The following is a 27,824-nucleotide window of genomic DNA, read 5'->3' as shown; positions in this document are numbered from 1 at the left end:
GGTGGAAGGACAGAGGCAACAGACTATTAAGCTATAAAAAGCTTTGCAGCACACGTCTCAGCTATTAAACAATCTGTGGGATTTGCTTCTACCCACTGTATGTCCTCATCTTTTCCTCTGTGGACTTGCCACAAAAGACCATTCGTTTTCTTTGTTTTTATCTTTCATCTCTCCACATCTCGTGCTGTGGAGACATAAATTGTCCTTGACATTCTTTCGCCACTGGTTGTACATCTCTGTTATATTCATCATTAGCGTGTATAGATTCTCTGTGTGTCCCCGAGTCTTACAAAATCTATTATTTTTGCCTGCCATATGTGAAAAGGCTGGGCAAGTGAAATCTATGTTGGATAGAGTCATAGGGCGAGAGGCGGAGGTACACCCTGGATTTATCTTTATATACATGTGTGTAGGCACATGGCATGAACGAGCAGGGTCCAGAAAGGAGGGGCAGAACCAAAAACGAGATACTGGTAGACAGAGCACTCACTCAAGACTATAACACCAGACTAATCAACCAGGGCGATGCCTGAATTGACTACAACAATGACTCAATGCCTAATACATGGATCCTGGAACGTGTACAACTATATAAGATCAGCAGGATCCCGAGTGCCTTAATCAGGAATTCAGAACAAGCCTACAGGCCAGCTTCAAGCCAATTGCAGTGCGGGATTTACCAAGGAAATTCTCTGTCCCTGGTGCTGTTCTGCATTGGCCTGAACTCACTCAGCTAGATTAACAAGACTAGCTAAACGTTAGTCATCTGCTCTACATGGAGGAAAAAAAGGCTATCCAAATCTACCTGGGCCTGTGTAAATCCCTTGATTGACTAAATATACAGAGTTTTACTACTGATTTTACTAATACACCACCTTCATTTTTCATTAATTTTTAATCCCACTCTTGATATATTCACAGTTAACCACATCATACAGTGTTTCAAACATTTAAATTTAGCTCTGATTTTTTAAAAAAAAGTTTTAATAATTTAAAATGCTTTTCAAATCAATGTATTGCCTTGTGTTTCTGACCTGATTAAAAGCTGTTGCGGCCCTTGCAGGACAGCTGTTGCAAACATGAATTGAAAGAATATGATGCAACTAATAGTAAACACTTTAGTAGTAAGAAAATTCTAAGCCAGAGATGAAGTGTTGAGGAAGGGTAAAGTAAGGGGTTGTCAGAGCGGTGTGTTTGTCTGGTTAAAGACTACATTTTCTTCTTCATTTCTTCCTCACTTCATTTTTATTTTGTTTTATTCTCATGTATTTATTTATTTATTGAGGGGGTGGGAGAAGTACTTCTGTAAAAACCACTGCACACCACTGGGGCAGTGTGTGTAGTTTGGGAGCAGTAGTGTGCAATTCTAAATTAAATCAAATATATATATATAACATAAATATATATCATAAATCAAATCAAATATATATCTTAGTGACTGTTGGTACCTAATTTAACAACTCATGGTGTAGGACAAGATGTGCAGGTCTTTGCAAATGACTATTTAAACGAAGTATGTGAACCATATGAAGAATAAACTGTACCTGATATTATATAAAATGATAAGTCAGGCATGAAAGCCAGAAGTCTACACTTCCCTGCTTTGATTAGTAATCTGACAAGGTAGTGGAATAGCTGAGAACCAGAGGTTAACTGTTCGAGTGTTGAGCAAGACAGCTTTTTGTAAGACATTTAAGGGTTCTGCATTATTAAGCAAGTGCAATTTAAAGATTGATGAGAAACACACGATCCCTTTCTCCTGTCAGGAGGGCAGTCACTGCTGAGTCACAGTCACATCCAGCCCTAGAGCAGGGCAATAAAATATTAAGAGGGCCCCAGGGAGCGAGAGGCTAGGCATCACCAACTGATAGTTAAACGCAACACAGACGAACTGACACTTTCCAGGTAAACCAGAACATAAACACAGTGGGATAGACCACAAGAACTGTGAGAACGATCTCCTCAAGAGGGATGACCAAAGAGATCCCGACACTTGTGGTTAACCAAAGAGTAAGTTTATAAACTGACTGAAACAGAACTAAAATAATCTTTTTGTGAAGTCTGTCGGGTTTTCACATATTTCAGTGTTGCACAGCTTCCAGGCTTAAAGAGGGTATGTCACAGTAGAATAAATGATGTATTGTGTTGATGCTATCACCTAGAAGCAGAAATGTGAGTCATAAAAATCAGCATCTCTTTAAGTCAGCAGGTACCTGGGTTCATGGGTAATCAGATACCACTTCACAAAGTCAAAAAAGCCATCATTATTGACTGTGCGTTTAGGATTCTGTGCTATCTAATCCTACCAAAAGACTGTTCCAGTGTCTGGGATACATTAACATACAAGCTGGTCAAGTATATAACTTTGTTGTTATAAGTTGTGGCCAACCTGGCTAAAAATCAATCTTCTAGCATAAAATTCCAATCAATAATCTGCACACTCCTGACTATGTTTTTCTCTTCAACTCAGCTCACAAATCTCTGCCTCCTGTTTTTATTCTAAGAATACTCACTTTAAGTGGTGATGTGGAGCACAACAAGGCTGGCAGACTAAACCACTGCAGACTTAACGATAATCAAATGTGCAAAAAATAGAAAACTTTCATGCTGAGGGTTCATAATGTATTGTAAGTGTTATTCATGCATCTTCATGGCATGCAATAAAATGTGAAATAAACATGGTTAATAAGGGAATCTCTGAGCACTGTTGATGATGCATTTATCTCTCCTTAGAATTATCTCTCCTTACATGACGCTTTCATTCCTGTTTGCACAAACTGCAGAAAATCAGTGCATTTGGAATGGAGCAATTACTCTAAATACATTCATTCAAAATCCATGTTCTATATTATTTCAATCTGTAATATCACCTCTTCTAGTCTTTTCAAAACTGAAAAACTAACTAGATGTAAACCAAATCCATCTAAATGTTCAAAGACTAGAATGCATCATTTCCAGTGGTGAAAATAAAATAAATAAATATGTGTATGTGTGTGTGCATAAGGAGAACAGGTTCCTCACATTCTGTTCTTTCGTTTCTGATACTTTGTTACCATGTCTTGCAAACTGGCCGTGGTGGTGATGATGAGGGGGGGGGGGCAGGAGAAATAAAAAAACAACAACAAAGAAACAAAAGAAAAAAATTGAATAAAAATTATGACAAAAATGAAACGTGAATGATATTCAAATTATTTCAGGAATTAATGTGACGACCCAGTTTTTTTTCTCTTCAGCAAACTCTCTGAACCTTTTTAAGGGACAAAGAGCAGACTACTTCAATCTGACCTTGCAGAATGAATAGAAATCATTTTTCTTTCATTCTTTGAAATAGTTCATTATTCAAAGATCACTTTAGTGTATCGAACTCTGTCCCTTACTGTTTTATACGCTCTGCCCATTAACTTTGACTTTAATTCCCAGCGGTTTAAACTTTCTTTACAATGTCTTTACAATGTGGATGTAAGAGTTTCCCCTGCAAACAAATTATTGCACCTCCATAATATAGCATGTATATTTCGGTTCAATAGCATGATATGCATTTCAGCTTTTGGGACACAGTTAGAGAAATCTTTGGTGCAGCACAGAAGAAAAGAAATGCATCGTCTATAAAGACAAGCATATCATATTCATGCTAAATTTATATGAATGAAAATCTGCAGTGTGATTTGAGATCAAATCTCACTCTGTCAAAAAAGGATACAGCTATTGTATACTGTTTAACAATTTTCATTGGAACTGTCAGTGGAGCTGATGTTCAATGGTCAATGAGAGCTCAACATGACAGCTGTCCTGGCTGACAGACAATGATTGGTTTGTTGACATCATTTTAAACGTGAAATTTTTCTTCTTGGATACCTTGTCAAACTATAACCAACTTGATGAAAACTGTCTTTCAGTTAGATATAAAAAAAAAAGGCAGGCACCAGTGAAAACAGATAATGTTCTCCAGATTTAATCTTGAGAACTCGTATTGTGACCACTACAGAAAAGAGTGATTTTAAACCTCAGCTTCAGTTACACATATAAGTGGCCCCATACCTGTTAATAAGGTCTTCGTTGTCATCACTCTCCATCTCATCCTCAATGGCTGCCTGGAGGTCACCAATCCTTTTGAAAGCCAACTTAAGGTCTGCCTGCAGGCTCTGATTTGCAGCCTCCAAGCTCTCAATGTCCATTTCCTGTTAATGAAGCAAGAGATAAAATGAACCTTTCAGCTAGTCTGGACCAAAGGCTGATGAGTTCAGTGTTGCTGATATATTGCTTGTGGATGCTGTGCAGGGTGTCCTAACATGTCAGTAGCATATGACTGCACTGCTTAGTTTACTGATATCATTCTCATTACTGTCTTACCAGCTCATGCTTCTTGCGGCTGGCCTCTGCTTCTTTTTTGGCCAGCTCAGCCATTTCTTCTTTGATGTCACGGAGCTGTCTCTGGTGACGTTTGTTCTGTTCCTTCTCTCGAATCTCACTGCTGCTGCGCTGATCTCGTTCCTCCGTCAGCTTCTCCAAGTTCTCCTTAAGCCGAGCTAAATGGCTCTGTCAGCAACAAAGGGAGATGGTTAGAGACAGAGACTGAAAGTATAAATATATAGATATGGCATGTAAAATGTGAAAAATATGATGTATAGTAATGGTGGTGAAAGTAACATTTAAGAGAAACTGTACCAATCAGGTATCTCACTGATGTGCAAAAAATCCCCCCCCCCCCCCCCCCCCAAAACCCCAAACATCTTATCCATGGAGGCCCAACCTCTTGAATTCAAGTACCTGCTGCTCATGTCTCGGTTCCTGATACAACAGGATGCCTTCAGGGGTCTTGTGAAGTTTCTGTTTTTATAGGGCAATGTTGTTTTATGGAATGAGGTGGACCTACACATTAATTGTGTGGTTGAAAATCTGTATCAAAGTATATAGCAAAACACTGCTGGCCAAATTTAGGGCCAAAGCGATGTTCTGACTGACCAGCATCCCTAGACCCAGCTGATGGTATGATTAGGTTTAGTGTCACTACTGGTAGTATGACACAGTATTAGCTGGAAATTTAGTTCCACCAGGATGGTACATGTCCATTTCCAAAAGGTTTACACAACTTTGTAATTATTCATTTTTTTTGTCCACCCTTGTCTCTTCTCACCCCCAAGTGGTCACAGCAGATCACTGCCTCTCCCTAAACCTGGTTCTGCTGGAGATTTCTTCCTGTTAAAAGAGTGTTTTTCCTTCCCACCGTTGCCAAGTGCTTTCTCATAGGGGGTTGTCTGATTGTTGGAGTTTTGTATTACTGTAAAGTCCCAGCACAGTCTCAAGAGCAAAGAGGAGATTCCAGGAGACGGGCATACTCTTGGAGAATTGGACAGGTCTGTAGATGGTTGTTAAACCATCATCAATAAAGGTATCTGCTCCTTTGTGCAAGAAGGAACAGGATGAGGACTGCTAGAGCCCTGCAAAATGACCTTGAACAGGCCCCTGGTATGAATGCCTCTGACCAAACAGAGAAACAAAGAATCTGTGGGTGAACCAAACAAGAGGGTAGTCTCAGGGTCCAGCATCCTCTATTGGGCCCTGTTCAATGTGTATGATTAGTATTTGCCCCCTCTTGGGCTATTTGCATACATGCAGATTGAGACAAAAGCTGACCAAATGACTGACTGCTGGAAACCAGGCAGCTGACTGACAGGCTGACCGTTGCGGGATCAGCATATGCTGATGCTTTTAGGTAGTGAAGGGCTGTCAAGTAGCTCTTGTCCTCAGACATGCCTTGCCTAGTAGCATGGACCAGGGAACTTAAACACATGGGGTTGCTGTAGCAAAAATACACTGATTCTTCCACTTATCAAATTCGGGGTTGATGAGTGGGGGAGTTTATTGCAAGTAGCAGGTTATACCCTTAACAGGTTACTAATCTGTTGCAAGACTAACACAGAGAAACAGACAAACATTCACACCTACAGTCAATTTAGAATCATCAATTAAGCTAACCACTAACTGCATGGACTGTCGGAGGAAGCTGGCATACTCAAATCGAACCCATGTAGACAAGCAGAGAACATGCAAAATGTCTACCAATGCCAGCAGCACCCAACCTGTGTTTAGCTCTTACCTCTAGGCGTTTGACTTGGGTCTTCTCAAACTCCAGCTTGGTTTCAAGCTCACGACACTTGGCTTCCTGCCGGCTGACAAGGGATTTCTCCACCATGGACTGCTCCTGGAACTCGATCTGGCTCTGGAGGGCTTGCATCTAAGACACAAATGTAGATATGCTGATGTTACTATTTAGTGCGACACACTGTCTAACGTTGAGCTTTCCTAATCAAGTTCAATTCATTCCAAAAGTTTAACAGCTATTTTCATTTAGAACTTTTAGTGAAGACACACCTAGCAATGGGCATTTACACATCCTCAACACTGTCTTTACTATCCTGGTAAAACTGCACCTCAAGCATCTATTTTTTTTAAGTCCTAAAATGTTTCCCATTTAAAACACAATCTACCTAAAATTAAAATTACTGATCTTCAAGAAGAAACTGCAAGTGAAAGCACTTAATAATAAACAATTAACTTAACAGAAAATGTACAGAAGATGCCTTCTTGTTCATCTTGTCAGTTTATTCTGTTTTTCCTTTTTACAAAACCCAAAACCATCTTGAGGATGCTTGGTACTTGGAACCGAGAATGTCTCAGTGTGTCAATAAGTCACCAAGTGTTCATTTTATAATAGCTGTTCCAAACTCCTTAAATATGATCTCTGATGAATGCTTTCTATGATACAGTAAACACAAACACACTAACACCAACACTGAAATCACCTTATTTAACTTCAATGAAAAACAAAACTATCCCTAAAACAGCCATTGTGCCATTTTCACTTTTCTCCCTCTTTACACATGAACCAAACAATGTGTACAAGTTCACGTATTTCCCTCTCCTTTTATTTGGGTTCAACTAATGTGTTTGATGAAGAAAAAAAGATCATGCAGCTGCAGTCATTACAAGGATGACAGTAGTGCTTGCCTGAGTATGGAAACCAAGCTGGCCATCTGTGTCCCATATTGTCAGTGTCAATGTTGCGTGAATGACACATGCATCTTCTTATAATGATCACAGTGTATGCATATATCTCTGCTCCTTAACTAGTTTGGATGAAACGTGCTATATAAACTGCTTAGGCTACAAGGAATATCAACATTTATATAACTTTTGAGAATTGTTTTTATAACACTTAACTGCTTGCAATTATATATATATATGAGCTGTTGTAGATGATCTAAAAATGAACACCATTACGCTCTAGTGCGACTGTGAATTGTCCTCTTATATATTCTACATGTTATGTTTGGTGTAATGTCAAAATAAATGGCAATGCTATGTGTTACATGTATGTTGTTACGTTACATGTATGTTTCTAAATACATTTTGTTAAACTATTTTTAGTGCAGTGCAACTTTGTGTTCTCATTTATATATGTGAAAAAGTCTAATTATTATTGATTAGTAACTGATTACTTTGTCAAAGAATATGTAGCTTGCAAAAACTAACAACAATAAACACATTTATGTACTATTTGTTTGGTGTTTATCAACACCTGTTTTTGCCATAAAAAAAAATAACATGATAAATTAACATGCACCTCTGTATTTCTATACACGAACAAAGCAAATAAATTCTGTAGGCCTGGCAAAAACTTCCTGTAGGGTCGTAGGTCGTATTTTTGCTAGTTATGTTGAGGATTGTATTTGTCAAGAGAATGCTGCAAAAGCAAAGGAAACAGGCTGAGGAGAGGTACACATTAATCATATTCTGTAAATGAGATTTTTCACTGAACTGCAGTAGCAGAAACTCTAGAAACTTTCAGTGTGAGGAAAGCAGAGGGTCTACAGTATGAAACTATGATTGTCACAGGACCATATAGTGCTCACAGTTTCTATTCTGAGCTCTTAGGCAGCAGTAAATGGTCTAATTACTGCTGAATGTCAGGAAAATTGGTGGCAACCGCAAACGTGGCATTCATTTAGAAAGAGAATGCTCTCATGGCTGCATCAAAGCATACAACAGGGGTCGGCAACCCTGGGCACGCGTGCCACAGCTGGCACGCGAAGGGTTAACTGATGGCATGACCATAGCTGGACTGGCATCCACACTGACATTGGGCATACCGGGCATTTGCCCGGTGGGCCGATGACGATTTTTCGTCTTTATGGGCCAATGGTTTTTTTTTTTTTGGTTGGGTTTTTTTTTTTTTTTTTATTTGGAACGGCATGGACAATGGGAAGTGGTGTGCTGGCCAGATGCTGGCCGATGTGTAAAAATAACTCGGTTGTTTGGTAGTGGCTATGGCGGAGCTTCCACAGAGGCCAGCAGGTGGATGAGGGCAGGGGAGGCAGGAGGAGGAGAGACCTGAGTGTCAGGTGAACTGAACTTCAGGTAAGAAGTTATGACCTGCAGTCTATCTGGGTCAGATATAAACCAAGTTTAGGTTTAGTTTATTTTCGTTGTGCTGACTTTTTACAGTCAGTTACAATAACTTGTACTGCGTACTAGCTAGCATGACGGAGTTTCTATACAGCTGGGTGGGTGCTATGTTACTGATAGTGAACTTTATTTTATTCATAAGGTTAGTTAGTAGAGTTGCCAACCGTCCCGTAAAAAATGGAATGGTCCCGCATTCAGAGAAAATATTACGCGTTTCGTGTTGAGCTGAGAGGGGACGCAGTTTGTCCCGGACTTCAGCTAGAATGGAAAAAGACACAAAGCTGGAGTTATTCTGCGTCTTTGCTGCACAGCTGCCTCTTCTTCTCTCATTTTCTTCCCCTCTCTCTCCTGTTGCTACTTCAATCATGAAACTGATCAATGATCAGCTGATCGGCTTTTCTCTCGTTTGTTTATCGCCCACTTTGCGCCAGAAAGAGGAAACCAGCGGATGTCGCACTAAACAACAGCAGCACGTTTAAGCTTGATCAGCTGTTGTTAGAATTTATTTAATATTAATTTCTAGTATCAGCTGATGTTTGCTGGAGCCACAGCTGTAAAAGCTGCTGGTCATGATGTCGGTTTGGATATGTGGTGAGAGGGAAACATGAAGATGAAACCAGGAGATGTCCTTACTGAATCATCAGAGCTGAACAGGTGATGTAGAAACAGGTTTACCTTTTAGGTGACATGAATGAGTTGAAGTGAAGTTATGAACTGTTTCTGAGAAATAACACCAGGATCCTTTTCTAAGTAGCTGACAGCTGGTAACTGTGCAGGGGCGGGTCTAGCAAAGTTTTGCCAGGGGGCAGGTAGGGCATTAACAGGGAAAGGGGGGCACAAAGAAATACTTTTCTTTCTTATTTTCATTTAAAATGTCTCACTTTTATTAAATAATTATCTGAACCTTACAACCAAAGTTTTTATCTGACGTAAAATGTATAGAAATCATACATATACCAACAAGACAGTGTGCATCACTGTCACATCAGCGTTTGTTTTCATTCAAAGGCTTTATGGCTTTTCCTATAATACCCGGTGGGCCGGTCTCTAGTCAAAATGCCCGGGCCGATTTTTTGTCCCAGTCCAGCCCTGGGCACGACACGCAGTTAATTAATTTGAGCAGGTGTATTAAAAAATAAATGGCCGGGCCAGCGGTGCACATCGCCAATCAGCTCGCATAGATACATTAGTTGTGCCCCTTCTTAATGACATGACGGTATCTTAGCTAACAACCCCAACTACCAGATTCAACTTGTAATTGGCTAAAAATAACTTAGTCTACCGGTGAGAGGGACGTGTCTAGCTGGCAGTTTTTTCGAGCGATGTTGAAATTTCCACATTCCAACACTTCAAATGCTTCAGGAGCTGTCCGCTCAGCGCAGCATCAGCACCACGGAAATCCGTAGACTCGAGACAGAATTCACAATGCATTTTCGGGACTTTTAGGTGTATGGACCAATGTTTTTTTTCTGATCAAACCAGAAAGCTTTAATGAGCAGCTGGATTTGTCTCGCATTAACTGGCTGGACACAGAGGACATCGAAATGCAGCTGATTGAACTGAAAAGCTCGACTCTGTGGGGGTCAAAGTTTGCAGAACTACGAACTCAGTTGGAATCCACAGCTGTGCGTGTTCATGGAGCTTGCATTTTCACCTGCTGGACATCACTACCTGACTAGTTTAACTGTCCTCAGAACATTGCAGAGGCATTATTGACAGTATTTGGCTCTACATATCTGTGTGAGCAGATTTTCTCTCACACGAAGCGTGTCCTCAGGTAGCCTCTGAATGCTGGACACTTGGAGACCTGTGTTTCTCAGTGGGACACCAGAGATCACATTAACATGTGTATCCCTGTATTAACAAACATGCCATATTGACCCAGTTTATTTTTCTTATCATTGTTGTGAGGATACTATAAATAGCATTTGCATTTTCTGTTGTACAGTTCATTTGCTGTTCTTGTTATGAATAAAAAGTCTTTTTTGTTTCAAAATAGCTGATAACTATTCGCTGACAGCTGCCAACATCTGCGAACAAATATAATTCTATAAAGTGGTTCTATATAGTGTGTAACTGTTAGTATAGAGCGTTATTAAATTTATTGCTAATGCAATTATATGGCACACTGACTTCTGAGGAAATTTTAGATGGCACTCATCATCAGAAAGGTTGCCTACCCCTGGCATACAATATGATACAGAAAAATTATTGGGTGTCAAGATTTTCCTAGTTTTACACTGGTTGTACTACCAAACATAAAAGGTAAACCAACCCACTGTTTGAATTAAGCTATCCATATTTAAGTGAGCGCTGCAAAACTTGACTAACCATAAAGACCTAATGCAGTCCTCTGGAAGATGAAATATCCCCAAAACAGATCCACCTAAATTGTTCACATTTGACTTTTAAAGAGTCTCTAATTCAAAATTTTTATTTTTTTATTTTTATGTTTTGATGATTAAAGGACTGAATTTCTGTTCACTTACTCTATCCTCCTGTTTTGTTTTGTTTTTTTAAATTATGCTACTCCTTTCCCATCTTTTCACACGTTTGGAGAACTTGAGTGCTCAAATAGAGCAAAAACATACTGCTTGCATCTCTACCATTTATTATTGTATTATTATTATTATTATTATTCCCATTTTCTGTTCTTAGACAGAGTAAAGCCTGGCTGACCATGCCACTTCTCCATTTTTATGCCAAGAACAAAAGTCATCATCTACCTTCTCTTGAATTTCCTGCTTCTCCTTTAGGGCGTCCTCAAGCTGGGCTTGAAGGTCACTGATCTGAGCCAGGTTCTGAGCTGACTGAAACCCCCAAAAATGGAAAACAAGGTATGAAGCAACATTTTATTGGATTTAATGATCATTTGAAATGGATCACAAACATTTTAATGCCAGTGTACATTAAACAAGAAAGAAATCATACCTGGCCCACAGCAGCCTTGTGTTTCTTCATCAGCTCATTGAAGTCCTCTTGGTCCTCCTCCATTCTTGACTGCAGGTCATTCTTCTCTCTCTGCAGACGACTCAGCTGCTCCTCCAGCTGAAAAAAAAAAAAAAGATATGCCAAAGATCTACAGAGCAAGAAGGCAACTGCTTCTCCAGAAATAAAAAATTCAACTGTCTTCACAAGATTTAGATGAGGTAGGAAATCCTATACAATTCTCAGTCCTATTCAATGCCATGAAAAATATTTGCACACTTCTTGATTTTTTTTTTTAGTTAGTTGTATATATGTTGCACGTAAATGTTTCAGATCATTAAAGTAAATTTACACACAACAGCAGGTAGGATTGAAAACTTTATATCCTTAATAAATTAAATCATTATCTAACATTTTCATTGTGCATTTACTCAGATTAACTTTTTCTAATATTAAAATTTGCAAAAAGAAAGAAAGAAATCGGGGAGGGCATAAATACCTTTTCACAATATTGCATGTCCAATTACTCAAAGTAACATCTATTAATCTATTATTATCAGTTACTATGTTGTAAAACAATACTACCAAAAGAGAAATTTAAGATCTTGCAGAATATATTTCAAAGTAAAATGAATGAAAATATAAAAGAATGTTGGAAAACGAGTGGAGATAAAATGGCTCACATTACTGATTACACATTAACATTACTCACTGTGCAGTATTTCTGCATTATAATTAATCCCATTAACGGGCATCTGGAACTGGATAAGTAACAAGAGTGGTTTATAAAATTCTGAGCTTTTTAAGATCTTTTTAAATGAGCAAGTAAACTTTCTTATGCATCTTTTGCACCAGATGTACCATCTTTAACATAAAATGTGTGTAGACACCCTAAATCTACAGGAGAGACCAGTGACCCTTTGCAGAAAGCTCATTTCTGCAGTTTATATCCACAATCTAATTCTTTAGTCATTAGCCAGAGTTCATGACCATAAGTGAGATTGTCAGCATCAAAGTAGCAGAGGCCCAGTTCATCGGTCAATCTCCTGCTCCTTTCTCCTGTCATTCATAAACAAGACTCCAAGATACTTAAACTCCTCCACTTGGGGCAGTCACTTTTCCCTGATCCAGAGACACTACTCACAATACGCCATCACAAAAACTTTTTGGTGTGCAAAGTCTGTCCGACATCATCCCTCGTCACCTCATCCAACTCATCACTGGGCGGTGATCAGGTCCTCTCTTCACCCAAGTGTCCAGAACATATGACAGAGTGGATGATATGATTACAAATCTTATCGTCACAATCATACAAAATTGACCTGCATCGAGAACACATGTCCTGATGCCACATGATCTTATGGATATCCTTCAAAGACGGTGTTCATTACAGACAAACTGTTATGTGCACAGGTCTAATAACAGACCATCTTACAGGCTTTTCCTCACACTGTCCTTCAGGTCTCGCTGTGATTGCTCACATGAGCACTGGGGTCTCCCAGTAAGACAGTAGGACATCTGAAGTTGCAGGGAAACAATCCTCTGATCTGCTGGCAAAATTCCCCAATGTACAGGAAGCACACTCAGGGGGATACAAAAATGCTCATCCCTGCCAGCTGCCTCCAGACTGGAACAGAGTCCAGCCCACTCCAAAAGACTGGATCCATTCAGACTGAGATAATTAGTGTAAAATAATTAGTATTACCAGATTTAACAACAGTTCCCCGTGTTTGTTATAGACGGCATTAATTGTGATTGATTTTAGTTGTTACCATGTCTAGAAATTGTATTAATCATCCAGACAGTTTCTGTTACGTGTGTGGTTCATTCATGACGGAAGCACAGCGTCACCCAATTACCACAAACCTTAAGAAGATATACAAATTGTGCTTTGGCTGTCTGCTGGATGACCAGGATAAATCTTGGGCTCCACACGTCATCTGCAACAGTTGTTCCAATGGACTGCGTGACTGGCTAAATCTGTGAACGGCCACAATGCAGTCCCGATGATGTGGCTGACATAGAGCCTACATATGCTGCTCTAATGACAGAACTCACCAGAGGTTATCCAATCTCCCTGATATAACCAACATACCTAATTAAGAGACTGGCAGCCTGGGAACTGTGCTGAAATAATCCTATTTTTGTAATGACTGGGATAATATACAAAATAAGAGGAGAGGTTGTTGGTGCAGGGCAATGGTTTAATAAATCATGACTAATGTGACTATGTGAAAATGTTAACAAATCAATTTAGGCACAGAGTTAACGCAAAGAGCTAGTGACACTCAGCGCTTAGTGAAAAACAGTCTAATGGGATAGAGAATGATCCAAACATCCATAGCTTCAAAATCGGGGTTTAGATCATAAAGCTAAGATTTCATTTTATTTTTATATTTATTTTTATTGAAAGCACCGAGTGCTTAGGTGTACCAAGATGCACTTGATGCACTAAAAATATCCATGCGGAATCTGGGGCAAATTCATTTACATATCACACTTTCTTTTTTTAATCCACTGTTGAGTGCTTTTATCAGTGCTGAGTGCTGATAAAAGCTGCGAATGCATCTCCATCTCTGGAGCATGTGATGGATACTTGAAAAAAGTGCCAGTAACCAGCATCAAACTCTCATTTAACAATAGACTGTTAGTGTAATTTCAGCCCAATTACATGGCCGGGCTCTTTGTTTTTTTCTCTTTTATTTTCCCTCTCAGATTGCTAGAAGCTCTTTGTGGAAAAATAAAGCTGTTGAAAACATGTGTGACAATTTTCTCAAAACACTGCAATTGCAATGGGAGAAGCATGCAAGCGGCAGCCATCTAAAAGAAATGTCATTTGCATGATTTTATTTCTACTGAATTGCAGTGTCTCATGTAGTTAGGGCTGCATAAAAAATCCTCCATTTATGTAATTACAGTTTCTGTTATCGGTTCTCACAGCCTTTTACTTTTCCAGCAAGCTGGGTGCATGAAGAGGTCATTCTCAAAGATACCATTTCAAAAACAAACAGCTGCTGGCACAGTGATCTTGATTCCTTATCTCATCTTATATACTCCTCCTTCACATTTTACTGAATAGATTACACATTCTGTCAAAACAGTTAAGCAGTATTAATATCCCAAGATGAATATTTTCTGCAGTACAACACTTTTCAATGTTCGCCAAACAACCTGAGAAAGAACAAATGACGGCTAAGACATCCAGGGTAGAGGGACAGAGGCCATAATACATTCTAATTTAACACATACAGTGAGTAAGTCTGAAGAGGAAGAACATTATGCATTAACCTATTAAAATAATCCACTCATTCTCTTCTGGTTATTCTTATTCAAGACAACAGTAATAACCACCATGCCACAGAGAAAGTAACTGACATCTATCACTCCGGAAATGATTGCAAACCACTTCGAGCACCATTATCCACAAATAGGGAAAACCTGGAAAAATAATAAACCTTTCCAAGGGTGGCCAGCCGACTAAAGTTACTCCAAGAGCGCACCAACAAATCATCCAGGAGGTCACAAACAAACCCAGAACAACAGCTAAGGAACTGCAGGCCTCACCTGTCTCATTTAAGGTCAGGAGTTCATGATTCATCAATAAGAAACAGACTTCAAGAGGCAAATATGGTGGGGATAGTGTGACGGACCACTTGCTGTAATTGATTTAACCATAAATTCTGCTCTCTACCTCAAAATCCTGAAGGAGAATGGTGGCCATTTGTCTGTTCCCTAAAGCACAAGCACCCTTGGGCTATGCAGCAGTACAATGATCCAAAATACGACAAGAAGTCCACCTCTGAGTGGCTCAACAAAAAGCAAAATAAAGGTTTTGGAGTTGTCTAAAGAAAATTTAGAATTAAATCAGAAAAACAAAATGCTCTTTGTTGATCTGAAACATACAAGTGTGACAAAATAAACTAAAGACTAAGAAATCGCCTTTTGATTACACTGTATCTTCTCTTCTTTTTGCCAGTCGGCTGTTCATTCAAAAGTATTTTTGAAAGAGTGTGTTTCGGTGTACATAGGGTACACTCTGACGTTTTCCAAACTATGACCTGGGTTTCTCTGCTAATTCAGTTAATACAAAAACCTTTTATCTTGTCCAGATTTAACTGTGTTGGCTCAATGTAAATGCTCATGCAGCTGAATTCTCAGCGAAGTTCTTCATTAACCTGCATTCACGATGACACTAATTAGAAATAATTAGCAACTAAAGTGAATGTTCAGTGCCATTTCTTCCAGTTTATACATCAGGACAAGCAAGGCAAGCACTGCCTGCCCAGTGAAATCTAAAAATAGGTATCGATTAAACGGTACTGCTCCACAAATGATCTCATGTTGCTTCTTTGAACTCATCCTGTAATTTACTGCCATCTGGTGGTCACAGTTGGCTAGCTGAACAAAGAGTCACCAGAATCTAATTTCTATTATTTTCATGGTGATGTTGATATAAAACAAGAAAAAAACGTGTGGGGCCAGTTTTCTAGCCACCTGCTGGCCTGTTCGTGCCAGTGGCTATTTTCACCAAGCCCAGTTATGAGTTCACCTGGGAACTAGAAACACTAAATTAATTATGCTTTTTTCTTGTTGTCTGGTTTACTAGCTTATTATTTTGCAGATTTAGATGATGAAGATTGTAAATAATAAACCTTTATATTAATATTTAAAAATATAAAAGGTAAAACCTTTTTTTTGGACCCATAAGCAAACATAGGAGCAGTAAAACGTTTTCCACCACTTCTCTGGGGAAAGGGTACGTTGGGCACTGGAAGTAATAATATATTACACGTCCAGCCAGGAAGGACTGCAGAAAGCTAAAAATACCCACACAGAGTGCAGCATGAATAAAAGAATAAAAACAGCTGAACACAGGTGTATTAGAATTAACTGGTATTTATATGACACTCTTCTATTCTTACAACTTATCATTCAACTGATCAGCTGTTTCTGTAACGCAGTGTAATTAATATATATTTATACTGATTTCTTTACTTTTTTATTTCATTTTTTTGCTCATTGACTATAAAGAATTATGTAGAAGAAGTTAAGCTTCTTCTACATAATACATAGTCACTGCAACACTCTATGGTGATTATGTGAAAATGCAGAAACTACCAGAAGCTAAAACTCTTCAAACCACCTTCAGTACAAACAAATTCCTGACCTTGCACCTCTCTACATCTGGCTTCAAGTACAGTGTGCAATGAAATCAATAAAAGACTAGAAGTGTGCAGCAGGCTTCACAAGTATAGCAGATTAATAGAAAGCCAAAGGAAAATTTTATTAAATAATTATATGATTAAGTATTGATATGTAAAGCCATCCGTTCATTAATTCCATCCATCCTTCCACGATTTGACTGACTATAATGGCATAATATTCACCTAAAATTAAAGTTAATCTTTTTGTTATTTAAATTGGTTTTAGCAATACGTGAACAACCATTGTGTGATAGACAGTCGTTTCTTTTTAACAGGCAGGAGAAGAACCAGAAGGAGATTAAACTTCACAGAGACAGAGAGTAAGAGTAGAGTAAATGACAGGCAAGAGAACCATGGGAGAAAGGAGAAAACAGACTTTGACCGATGTGTGAAAACCAGATTACCATGGGAACCGGGCTTATCGTAAAATAAGTCATTCCGAAAAGGACAGAAAATATAAAGGTCAAAACAGATTATGAGCGTTTCTGACAGGAGCAAACTAAGAAAAAAACTAAAGAGCTAAAAATGGCTTCTTAGAAGAAGAGAGTTGTACTTTGCAGTGACTAAGAAAAATCTCTTCATGAAAATTATATTGTCTTTATATGTAAATATATTTAAAAAAAATTTAAAAAAGAGGACCAGAAAGAGTAAGATGAGCTCAGAGGGGTCTCACAGGAAACAGGTATGTCTTCAATCTCTCACTAATCTCTGGCTAAAAGTAGAGATTCAACATATCTACTGATACCCCGCTACCACCACAGATGACATCTTATGCCTTATGACATCTTAAAGAAAATGCCCTACATGGTTGAGACAGCTTTAGCTTTTTCTTAGGAAGAATCCTAACCTTCACCTAAGACTGCATGCTGAAAATTCTCCTTCTAAAGGCTGAGAAGGAAATCTAGTGAGCTGTACTGACCGCCTGTTTCGTTTTGGAAATGTCCTCCATCTGAACATGTAGGTCTTCAATCTCCACCTCCATGGACTTTTTAGCTTTAACTGCAGCTGCACAGGTGAACTCCGACTCCTCTAACTGAAACACACAGACATTGAGGAAAAGAATGAGCTCAGGACGACTTCACAGTTAGTATCCCAGTAGATATATTACAGTTTTTTAATGGATTCTGGTCCCAGTCAAGAATCCAGGTGGCTGGGCTTTATTTGGAAAATCTTCTGCTTTGGATCAGAGGTTTTCAGACGGTTCAGTCCCGTAAGAAGGCACAGGGGAGTTGAAGTGAGGCCACAGACATTAATGCTTTGAGTCATAACTCAATCACATCAGGGGGTGTTTCACAGCTTAAAGCCTGAAAAACTGTCACAAAAAATAATCCAAGATTATGCTAATTACCATAAGAGGAGCATAAAATGTGTTAACATGTAAATGTGCTGGTGTCAGTATTTGACTTCTTTCATTCTTTGGTGTTTTTCTATCTACTTAGATTAGGGGTCTTTCCATTTTCCCACAAGCCACAGATGATACCATGTTTTTGAAACTGCTGCTGTCAGTAATTTATGAAGTTGTGGCTGTACCTGATTCTTGAGTTGGGCGATCTCCCTCTTGCTGGGTGCGTTATTCTTTATGTGGTCCAACATGATCTGGGCATCTGCTAGCAAAGCCTTGGTTCTCTTCAAGTCCTTCCTCAAGCGCTTTTCAACCTCTATGTCACCACCTCTCACCTGGGAACCAAGATGACCAAAGTGTGACTCAACTGACTGAGTGGGACAAGTTATGGTAGTTATAGTAGTTATAGTAATACACAGTATGTTTTATCATTAAAGGAAGAATCCTTAGATCATCTAGCATACATAGAACTTTCTGAAAAAACTGAAATTTCTGAATTGATAAATTAAATTTGGCTACAGTGAAACACTACATACGAAGAAAGTAACAATTTTAACTACTAGATAAACTTTCCCAGTAGTTTCTTACTTACTAAAGACAATATTTTTTGCATTACAAATGTTTTAAGTATGTTTGAATAAACAAATGAATTATTACCTTAGCATACATTTGCAAAAATGTCTAAAAAATGTAGTCTAAAAGAATATCATGAAACAAAATGAGTGATGCTTACATCCCTTGATAACACAGCTCATTTTAAACATACACACCTCACACAACTTGTTACGTTTAATTTATTTGCCCATACTCCACAAGGCCAAATTTTGCTAAAACCTCAGGTCATACATGTCAGATATTTGTTTACAGTTTTTTTTTCTTTTTTTTACAGATGCTGCTCCGGTTGCATTGCACTGTGTTCATTGTATTTACCTGGTCCTGTACAGACAGAAAGTTCGACTCCAGCTCTCTCTTCTCTTTCAGCACCTTCTGCTTCTCATCATACTCCTCTTCAAGCTGGACTTCCATTTGTTTTAGCTACACAAACACACACACAGTGATGCTTTAGTCGTAATGCAACTGTTCAAGAACCTTTTACACAGTCACCATATTAACATATTATTTTCACATGCCAGCTTTTATTGATTAGCAATAGTCAATAAAAGCTGGTTTGGCTCAATTTGTTCACTTAGAAAGAGAGGTCACTGCAAATCAATACAAAGTGAAACTGGGATCATAATGCCCTGTCATTGAACAGTTTGAGTATGCCAACAGTGGGAATCGTGTGCTATGGCCTTCAGCTATTAGACTGCCAACTGAACATTTATTGAAGAATTGTGGACAAGATTGACGGCGCTCTCCACCACCATCACTGAAACGACAAATGAGGGAATTACTTTTGGGAAAACGGTGCCTCATTAGGCCCGCAGAGACCCATGAGATGCAAAGAACCAAAGCAAAACGGGGACCTGAAGTTGTTCTTGTGACATGTAACATGTAATAGCCCAACACCGTATGAACACCTTTTTCCCCCATTGTCACCCATGTGTACATGGAAATGTGTCATATGCCAAAATATCCTTGGACAAGATACAACAGCATTTAGGTGCACGTTGGTTATATGAATGAGTGCGAATGGGTGAATGAGGCAGGTACTAGCACCAGTCCATTTAACATCTTGTGTCATTTAATTCATTCTGCTAGTTTCTGGATTCTTGGTGAGTTAAGTTTATAATCTCAAAAAAGAAAGGACTTTTTTCTCAAACCTTTCAGAGTATTTCAAGAAGTGAAGGCTGTCAGTAAGGTTTTGATTAATTACACATTGATCCTACGCTGTGAGTCAAGTCAAATCCACCATTTTTAATTCTATTGCACATTTAAAAACAATAGCTGTTCTCTGAAGTGCTGTGCACCTAAAAGAAATATGCACACAAAGTCAAGGCAAGAAACACACAAAGTCAAGCATCAAGGAAAAACATTTAAAACAGGGTACATGTTAGTTCAATGGTTTTCTGTGGTGTCTAGAAACCTCCCATAAACAACACTGAATTGATAGCAGCTTGATTGGATTTTGTCATATTGTTGTCATCATTTCATTTATCCTTTGCTGTTCATGCCCTTACAGCTAATTTCTCCATCAGTGTCTCTGGATCTAGTCTCTAGCTGTGCCCAAAACCACAAATTTTAATCCTGCTTCGCCTAAACACAGACAAGTGTTACAAAATGTGAAAAAGCACTTTCTCACCTTTTTGCTACATGACTGCCTGATCTCCTCCACTTCCTCATCTTTGCTCTCAATCTCCTTGGAATGGGTTTGACGCAAGCGCTCCATCTCCATCTCAAGACGTAGCTTACCCTGAAAGAAACACAGACCAGATGCTCTGGACTCACTGTGGCTTAAAGAAGCATAATGTTAATGTTCTGTCTTTGCCTTGATGGAGGTATGTGTCCAATGCCATTCATATTTCACAAAATATACTAGCAATATACTAGCATGACTTTCAGAAGGAGCTGAATGTGTACAAAAACAAGAATCATTACATTTTGGTGCAGATTTTGAAAACTTTCTTTAAAGTTGCAGGATACTGGACTTGGATGTGGATGCACTCTTAATGTCCTTTTTGTTCCAAACTGTCATCTTTGTAATCTAAAAAGCATGACTACCATCCTTAATACTAGTCTAAAAATAGCCTTAAAATATCTTGATGCATGCTCAATCATTCAGTTAAGGAAATCCCAAAAAGCTGGTCCTGTTCATATGGACGTGGTGTTTTCAGTGGGAGAAACGTTTCGTCACAAATGACATCACTTGGATGACTTCATGATCCGAGAAAGTGACTTGGTCACTTGAATGAGTGATGAAACGTTTCTCCCACTGAAAACGCTACGTCCATATGAACAGGACCAGCTTTTCGGGAATATAAATAAAAAATTTTACTAAGCAAAAATACAGCTTTAATTGGAGTTTTTTTAGTTTTTTCCTTTTTCGTGTGTACCTGCTCCAACATCTGGATGGTACCAGCCTGCTCATCAAGCTCTTCTTCTTGGTCTTTCACCTTTGCCTCTAGATCACGAAGCTGCTTCTTCACCTGCATAGAAAAAAAATGATGTTCCAAAATGAATACCTGATATTCAATTAATAAATTAATGCACCATCATATATCTATTTTAGTTGAACAGACAAAGAACAGTTTTGATTTTTTGTGGGTGTGGACTGGCACAAACAGATGGAGTGGATGGTTTGACTAACTAAAAAGGGAATAGGACAGACCTTGGCCAGTGATGCCTCATCCTTTGATTCTTGGGAGTTGAGATCCTGCAGCTCGGCCTCCAGCTGCTCCAGCTTCAGGTTGACTGCACAAGCTTCCAGGTCTTTGTCCTGCAGGACAGGTGATTAGAGTCAGAACACAGAAAAGGGAACTGCCACATGTGCACGGTGGGGAAAAGTTGAGATACTCTGCTCTACACATAGCCACAAAGTGGAAACACACAAAAGGGAAGTTACGATTACAAGTTAAAATTACAAGCTTGTTCTCTGTAACAAGCACAGTATGAAGCTGGAGGTCTTTACAATATATTACAACTGCAATCAAGAGCTACAAGTTTCCGTGGGAAAAAAAATTGTAGACTTGGCATGAGTTAGACACACAATTAGAATAAAAATGTACAATCTTGGATCATATTGTGCTGCCATCCTGGTAACTACAAAGGAGGCCCAAACAACAATTTCTTCTTGCAGCTTTACACGCCCCTTAAACTCACAATGATCACACATGCTCATCTAAACATACTGATTGTCTTTACTGCTCAAAGACAATAAGTGACAGAGTAAATACAAAATCTAAATATGAATAGGATGCTGAAAACTTTAAAATGCTGGGGTATCTGACACTAAATATCTATAAATATATCTATCTAATAGACTCCAATTTGTGCATGTAAATGGAGAGTCCTCTTCACACACTGAGGTTAATTATGGAGTTCCACAGGGTTCAGTGCTAGGACCAATTCTGTTTACATTATACATGCTTCCCTTAGGCAGCATCATTAGAAGACATAGCATACATTTTCACTGCTATGCAGATGACACCCAGCTCTATCTATCTATGAAGCCAGATAACACACACCAATTAGTTAAACTGCAGGAATGTCTTAAAGACATAAAGACCTGGATGGCCGCTAACTTTCTGCTTCTTAATTCAGATAAAACTGAGGTTATTGTACTCGGCCCTGAAAATCTTAGAAATATGGTATCTAACCAGATTCATACTCTGGATGGCATTACCTTGGCCTCCAGTAACGCTGTGAGGAACCTTGGAGTCATTTTTGACCAGGACATGTCCTTCAACGCACATATTAAACAAATATGTAAGACTGCTTTCTTCCATTTGCGCAACATCTCTAAAATTAGAAATATCCTGTCTCAGAGTGACGCTGAAAAACTAGTTCATGCATTTATTACTTCCAGGCTGGACTACTGTAATTCATTATTATCAGGATGTCCAAAAAACTCACTGAAAAGCCTTCAGCTAATCCAAAATGCTGCAGCAAGAGTCCTGACAGGGACTAGAAGGAGAGAGCATATTTCTCCTGTTTTGGCTTCCCTTCATTGGCTTCCTGTTAAATCCAGAATTGAATTCAAAATCCTGCTCCTCACATACAAGGTCTTAAATAATCAGGCCCCATCTTATCTTAATGACCTTGTAGTACCATATCACCCTATTAGAGCACTTCGCTCTCGCTCTGCAGGCCTACTTGTTGTTCCTAGAGTATTTAAAAGTAGAATGGGAGGCAGAGCCTTCAGTTTTCAGGCCCCTCTTCTGTGGAACCAGCTTCCAGTTTGGATTCGGGAGACAGACACTATCTCTACTTTTAAGATTAGGCTTAAAACTTTCCTTTTTGCTAAAGCATATAGTTAGGGCTGGACCAGGTGACCCTGAATCCTCCCTTAGTTATGCTGCAATAGACGTAGGCTGCCGGGGATTCCCATGATGCATTGAGTTTTTCCTTTCCAGTCACCTTTCTCACTCACTATGTATTAATAGACCTCTCTGCATTGAATCATATCTGTTATTAACCTCTGTCTCTCTTCCACAGCATGTCTTTTATCCTGTCTTCCTTCTCTCACCCCAACCGGTCGCAGCAGATGGCCGCCCCTCCCTGAGCCTGGTTCTGCCGGAGGTTTCTTCCTGTTAAAAGGGAGTTTTTCCTTCCCACTGTCGCCAAAGTGCTTGCTCATAGGGGGTCATATGATTGTTGGGTTTTTCTCTGTATCTATGAAGCGCCTTGAGGCGACTTTTGTTGTGATTTGGCGCTATATAAATAAAATTGAATTGAATTGAATAAATAATTCACAAATAACGCACCACGTCCCAAGAAAAGAAAAACCCCTTCACTAAAGCAACGTGCCACAGTGTAGACCACAGAGACACAGACCTCCAGCTGCTGCCGGAGGCCGAAGACCTCTCCGGTCAGCACGTCTTTCTCTCGAGCCAGTTTCTCCCTCAGGCTTCTCTCCCTCTGCACCTCATCCTGGGCTGCACTCAGCTCACTGTCAAACCTTTCAAAAATATACACACACACACACACACACACATAAAACACTGTAATTTATTTACAATTACTGTTGTTATTACACCATTACGAATGGGCCTTCCAGGAACCAGGCAGAGGTAGGTAAAGTAATAGAACTGTGTGATGACATGACAGGTAAAACTTGACTGCGTGTGTTTGTGTACTGACTTCCTCTGCTTCTTCTCCAAATCATGGTTGCGACTCTGCTGACCCTCCAGGTGAAGTTTAGTGTCCTGCAGCTCAGCTGTCAGTCTCTGGGCTTTCTTCTTCAGCTGCTGGATATTTCGCTGAGACTCCTCATAATCAGCCTCCAGGTCACTGATCTGCACAAAAAGTATCCTCAATATGTTAAGAAGCCTGTTTGATGAATGCAAAAAAAATACAGTCAAGCAGTACGCAAGCAATTTATTGTTTTTTAAAACAGCTTATTAAGACCATTGTAGGTTAAAAACCACGTGGGGAATGAGATTAGTTTTCAAATTAAAAGAAGAAAACTGGATTTAATGGCAAAAAAATTCCAATATGCTTTCAGTTATATAGTCATAAATGTGCTTGCTTTGAGTGCAAGTGTTTGTTTTGCTTAAGGATACTATTACCACTTGCTGAGCACTCTTACTGCAATAGATGCTCAAATCAAATTATAATTTCTAATCAGATAAGTGAGGATGTTACTTGTGATTTAACCCAGATTCACCCTATCATCAAAGTCTCAGAAGAGACAACAGTTAAGGCCAAAGTGTGAACAAAGCAAATCATCTTTCTTGCTGTCAATTCCTTAAAGTAGTCACAGTTTGCATTGATGACAGCTATGCACACCTCTGGTAAGAACTTAAACAGCTTCATGACATCATCACCTAAAATAATTAATTCCCTTCTTAATGTGTTTAAAACTAACCAGCTATGTTGTTATACCCTCGTTATCTGGGAGCCATGAAAGTATGTGTTGCATGTTTTGGTATGACACATTATATTGTCAGAATATATATATATATATATATATATATATATATATATATATATATATATATATATATATAACTGAATAACTGTTTTTGTAATAAAATAAGGAAATCAGAGTCATATAATTAAGATAAAGCCCAAGATTTTACTGTAAAGAAAAAATTGAATTCTGTTCATAAATATGTATCAGTGTCCACTCACCCTCCTCTCCAGCTGCCGCTTGTTCTGCTGCTCCACCTCCAGTTTGTCATCAAGCTCCTGCTGCAGTCTCTTCTTGGTGAACTCGATCTCCCTGATTGCTCGCTCATACTTCAGCTTCCACTCTCCTCCTGTGATATTTCGTACTTTTACTGTCTACATCATGTGCTCTGTCACTTGTGCTGGAAGTGCTACCCCATGTACTCAATACCACACATGTATTTACTGTATCCAGCCATAAAAGACGTTCTGAAAGGCTGAAAATAAAAACATTTAGATGCTACGAACTAAAGTCAACCTTGCTTAGTCCAAGGCAAAACATCTCCAAGGATATCTTAAAGCAATTCATACATCTATTGTAAAGCTTAATTGAAATGCAGATTTCATTTTCCAACAGGACTTAGCAAATGCCCACAGTGACACTGTTATTACTGTGCTTGAATGACCAGCTAAGTTACCTGACTAAACCCTATAGAGCGTCTTCAGGGAATTGTCCAGTGTCCATTAATTCAACATTCTCTTATTTTACCAACAAACCTCAATACTCTGAACTGCACTTTAGTAAGACCTATACAATTGTCAGTTATAGCCACGAGGAGCAACCTACAGGTACTGAATGTACTTCAGTCCTGCATAAATACCCCTCCATGAGTGTGGTGCTACATCATTTTTCCTTTACTGTAGTACAAAAGTGAAAAGCTGTTGCAAGACGGAGACACTGAGGAATCAATTCTTCTTTCAAAAGTCTGCAGGCCACACAAAGACGGCTGGCAGCAGGCCTGCAGGCCGTCATGAACTGAGTCCTTGCTTCCTTTCTTGCAGTGAACCAATCCATCTCTAATGTACTTCTTCACATTGGATTTTTCTTGGCTTTTGTCAAAGCATTGACTGGACATTACCCCTGCGGTTCCTGCACCCCCACTAAAGAACACACACTGGGTTTTTCTAACAGTCTGGAATAACTGGTACTGTAACAGCTGTGCGGGGCTATGTGAAGTAGAGTCCATTTAGGGAACAGAAAACATAACACAAACCACAAGAATGATTTGATGATGTGAGCTTGTGCAGAGATTGTCAAGTGTTAATTTCGTTTTAGGTATTTAGAAAGCCTCAAGTGAAAGATAGAATTGCTGAAAGAGAAACTGTAGCAACCACTAACGTTCCTTGTTGTTTTTTCCCCCTTTGTTACATTACATACACGATATAATGATGCTGCAGTAGTACACCCTCATAGACCTTAAAATAGTTACAAAAACAACTGTATAGGTTTACTAGAATGTAGCTCTTAGTATTGAGGGGGCTCAACCAATAAAAATGAGAGGAAGTGAATTATTGCATGCAATTATAAATCTATGGAAGTACAAACAGGATTTGGAACTGTGTAGAGGCTATGAATAAGTTATACTCATTTGATTTAGTGACAAGAAGCTTGACACCCAGGAGTGATCAGTATCACTATGTCCTGATTGGTCAGTACTGTTGTGCTTGGGAGGTTGTGTCTAACCTGTCTCATCATCATCCACCTCTCCACTGAGTTCGGAAGCACGGATGAGTCGAGCCTCCATCACCTCCATCTCCATAGACTCCATCTCTTTCTTCGTGCTGTCAAATTTGGCCTGGTGGATTAGGGATAACAAGCAGCTTCTATAACAATGGCAACAAAACTCTACGAAGATTAATCAAGAATGTGGTTTTGAAAAGGTCCATTACAGTGTTAAGACTTGAGTAGCATTTTTAACTGTGTGTAAAAGTTTACATGGCTCATGGGTCAGGTGAAGGGTCCCCTTAACATAATTTTGCTCACAGCTCAGAGAAGGCCAGAACTGGGTCTGGGTGAAAAATATTACTCAGTGAAATGAACAGTGCTTGGACTTTGGCTACATTAAAATATATATAACACATGTTCTTATTTATTTTCTTCGTTATGCTTCTCCCTTTAGGTATCATCTACTTCAATTTCATTCTATCATCTTCTTTTACATCAATCGTCTGCACATCCTTGAGTCTTCTCTGTCATCATCGTCTCTTCCTCCTGTTGGCAGTTCAACATCCTTTGTCCAGTATATCCACCATCCCTGACTAAACTAAGTTAGCCTTACCTTCCTCGCTCTTTCTCTCCTACTGCTTATACCCAAACAGATTTCAACATTCTATCTCTGTCTGTTGGTCATTGACAAAGGAGCATTACCAAAGCCCCTTTGAGTCAAACAAATTCTGCAGGGCCTGCCACACACAGCAAAAGACTAGTTTTTAGTTGTGTAAATATTTGAAGTTGAAAGTCTCATTTTCTTAAAACTGGGTAGTTTGTTTCTTATTTGATGATCATTTTAGGTATCTAGACTCTTTTACTGAATAAACAGTGAACCAATTCAGCAGTAAATGTCATGACTGTTTAACATTACTACTCATGTGTGAAAATGACGCTGGTGTTCTTTCGTCATCTGATTTATTATTGCAAAAATGGCAGTCTTGAAATACAAATAACAGTCAAAAATACTGCTACCACAACATTCAGTATATGTTGCAATGCATAAGCAAAAATGTCCAATTTCATTACACGGTCAAAGCAACAGTACGAGAATAATGGGACAGACACCCTGAGCCAGGGTGTCCTGCACACACAGCAACGTGGAATTATAATTTTGTTACCTGGCTCAAGGGGCCCACGCTGCAAACCACAAACTGCAGGTAAGCAGTGCAATTTCAGGAGTGTTCCTCTCCTGAATATGAAGTGCATTCACAAGCCCAAATATCAAGTTTTCTGAGCTGGATGAATAATACGCTCACCTCAAAGTAGAAGTCAAAATGAGGTAGCCCGGAAATACAGCATTATAGTAGCTGGTGACAACACTTTTCTCCAGTGTACATGCATGTGTGTATGTTTCCATCTTTACCTGCAGGTCCTTCATGTCCTTCTCCAGACGCAGTCTCTCAGAAGTTTCTGTCTCCAGCAACTGGGAGGCAGATTCCCCAGTGTTGCGCTCATCAGCCAGCTCTGCTGACAGCTCTGTGATCTGAAGATTAAGTGTGAATATTGACAAATCTTGTATTAATGTATAGCTTGGAAGAACTCTCAAAAATTGTGAGATTTTATTTTAGGGTCAGTTCGGAGATTGTAAAATTTGTTGTTAGGAGCTAATAGACAGGGTATCATC

General features: G+C 39.1%; 1 protein-coding gene across 6 annotated transcripts in view; it reads right to left on the bottom strand.

Annotated features, from left to right (window-relative positions):
* Positions 1–27,824, bottom strand: part of LOC146374310 (unconventional myosin-XVIIIa-like) — a 123,348-nt gene that overhangs the window by 10,232 nt on the left and 85,292 nt on the right. For 4 of the 6 annotated variants that reach the window (XM_084950318.1, XM_084950320.1, XM_084950321.1 and 1 more), the window contains 17 exons: positions 27,564–27,683; positions 26,174–26,285; positions 24,673–24,800; positions 23,680–23,834; positions 23,374–23,497; positions 21,209–21,316; positions 20,934–21,026; positions 20,183–20,293; positions 18,871–18,975; positions 18,129–18,275; positions 17,518–17,631; positions 11,398–11,514; positions 11,193–11,276; positions 6,098–6,235; positions 4,351–4,536; positions 4,039–4,178; positions 3,022–3,066 (listed from right to left, as the gene is read on the bottom strand). In XM_084950318.1, the coding sequence (XP_084806444.1) occupies positions 3,022–3,066; positions 4,039–4,178; positions 4,351–4,536; positions 6,098–6,235; positions 11,193–11,276; positions 11,398–11,514; positions 17,518–17,631; positions 18,129–18,275; positions 18,871–18,975; positions 20,183–20,293; positions 20,934–21,026; positions 21,209–21,316; positions 23,374–23,497; positions 23,680–23,834; positions 24,673–24,800; positions 26,174–26,285; positions 27,564–27,683 (2,027 nt within the window). The remainder of the gene's footprint in view (positions 1–3,021; positions 3,067–4,038; positions 4,179–4,350; positions 4,537–6,097; positions 6,236–11,192; positions 11,277–11,397; positions 11,515–17,517; positions 17,632–18,128; positions 18,276–18,870; positions 18,976–20,182; positions 20,294–20,933; positions 21,027–21,208; positions 21,317–23,373; positions 23,498–23,679; positions 23,835–24,672; positions 24,801–26,173; positions 26,286–27,563; positions 27,684–27,824) is intronic. The other 2 variants (XM_084950317.1, XM_084950322.1) reach the window with 1 other exon arrangement.

The sequence above is a fragment of the Perissodus microlepis genome, chromosome 14 (genome assembly GCF_051167445.1).
Source record: "Perissodus microlepis isolate ML-2025 ecotype Zambia chromosome 14, ASM5116744v1, whole genome shotgun sequence".
NCBI lineage: Eukaryota > Metazoa > Chordata > Actinopteri > Cichliformes > Cichlidae > Perissodus > Perissodus microlepis.
This window is presented reverse-complemented; position numbering and strand designations above follow the sequence as displayed.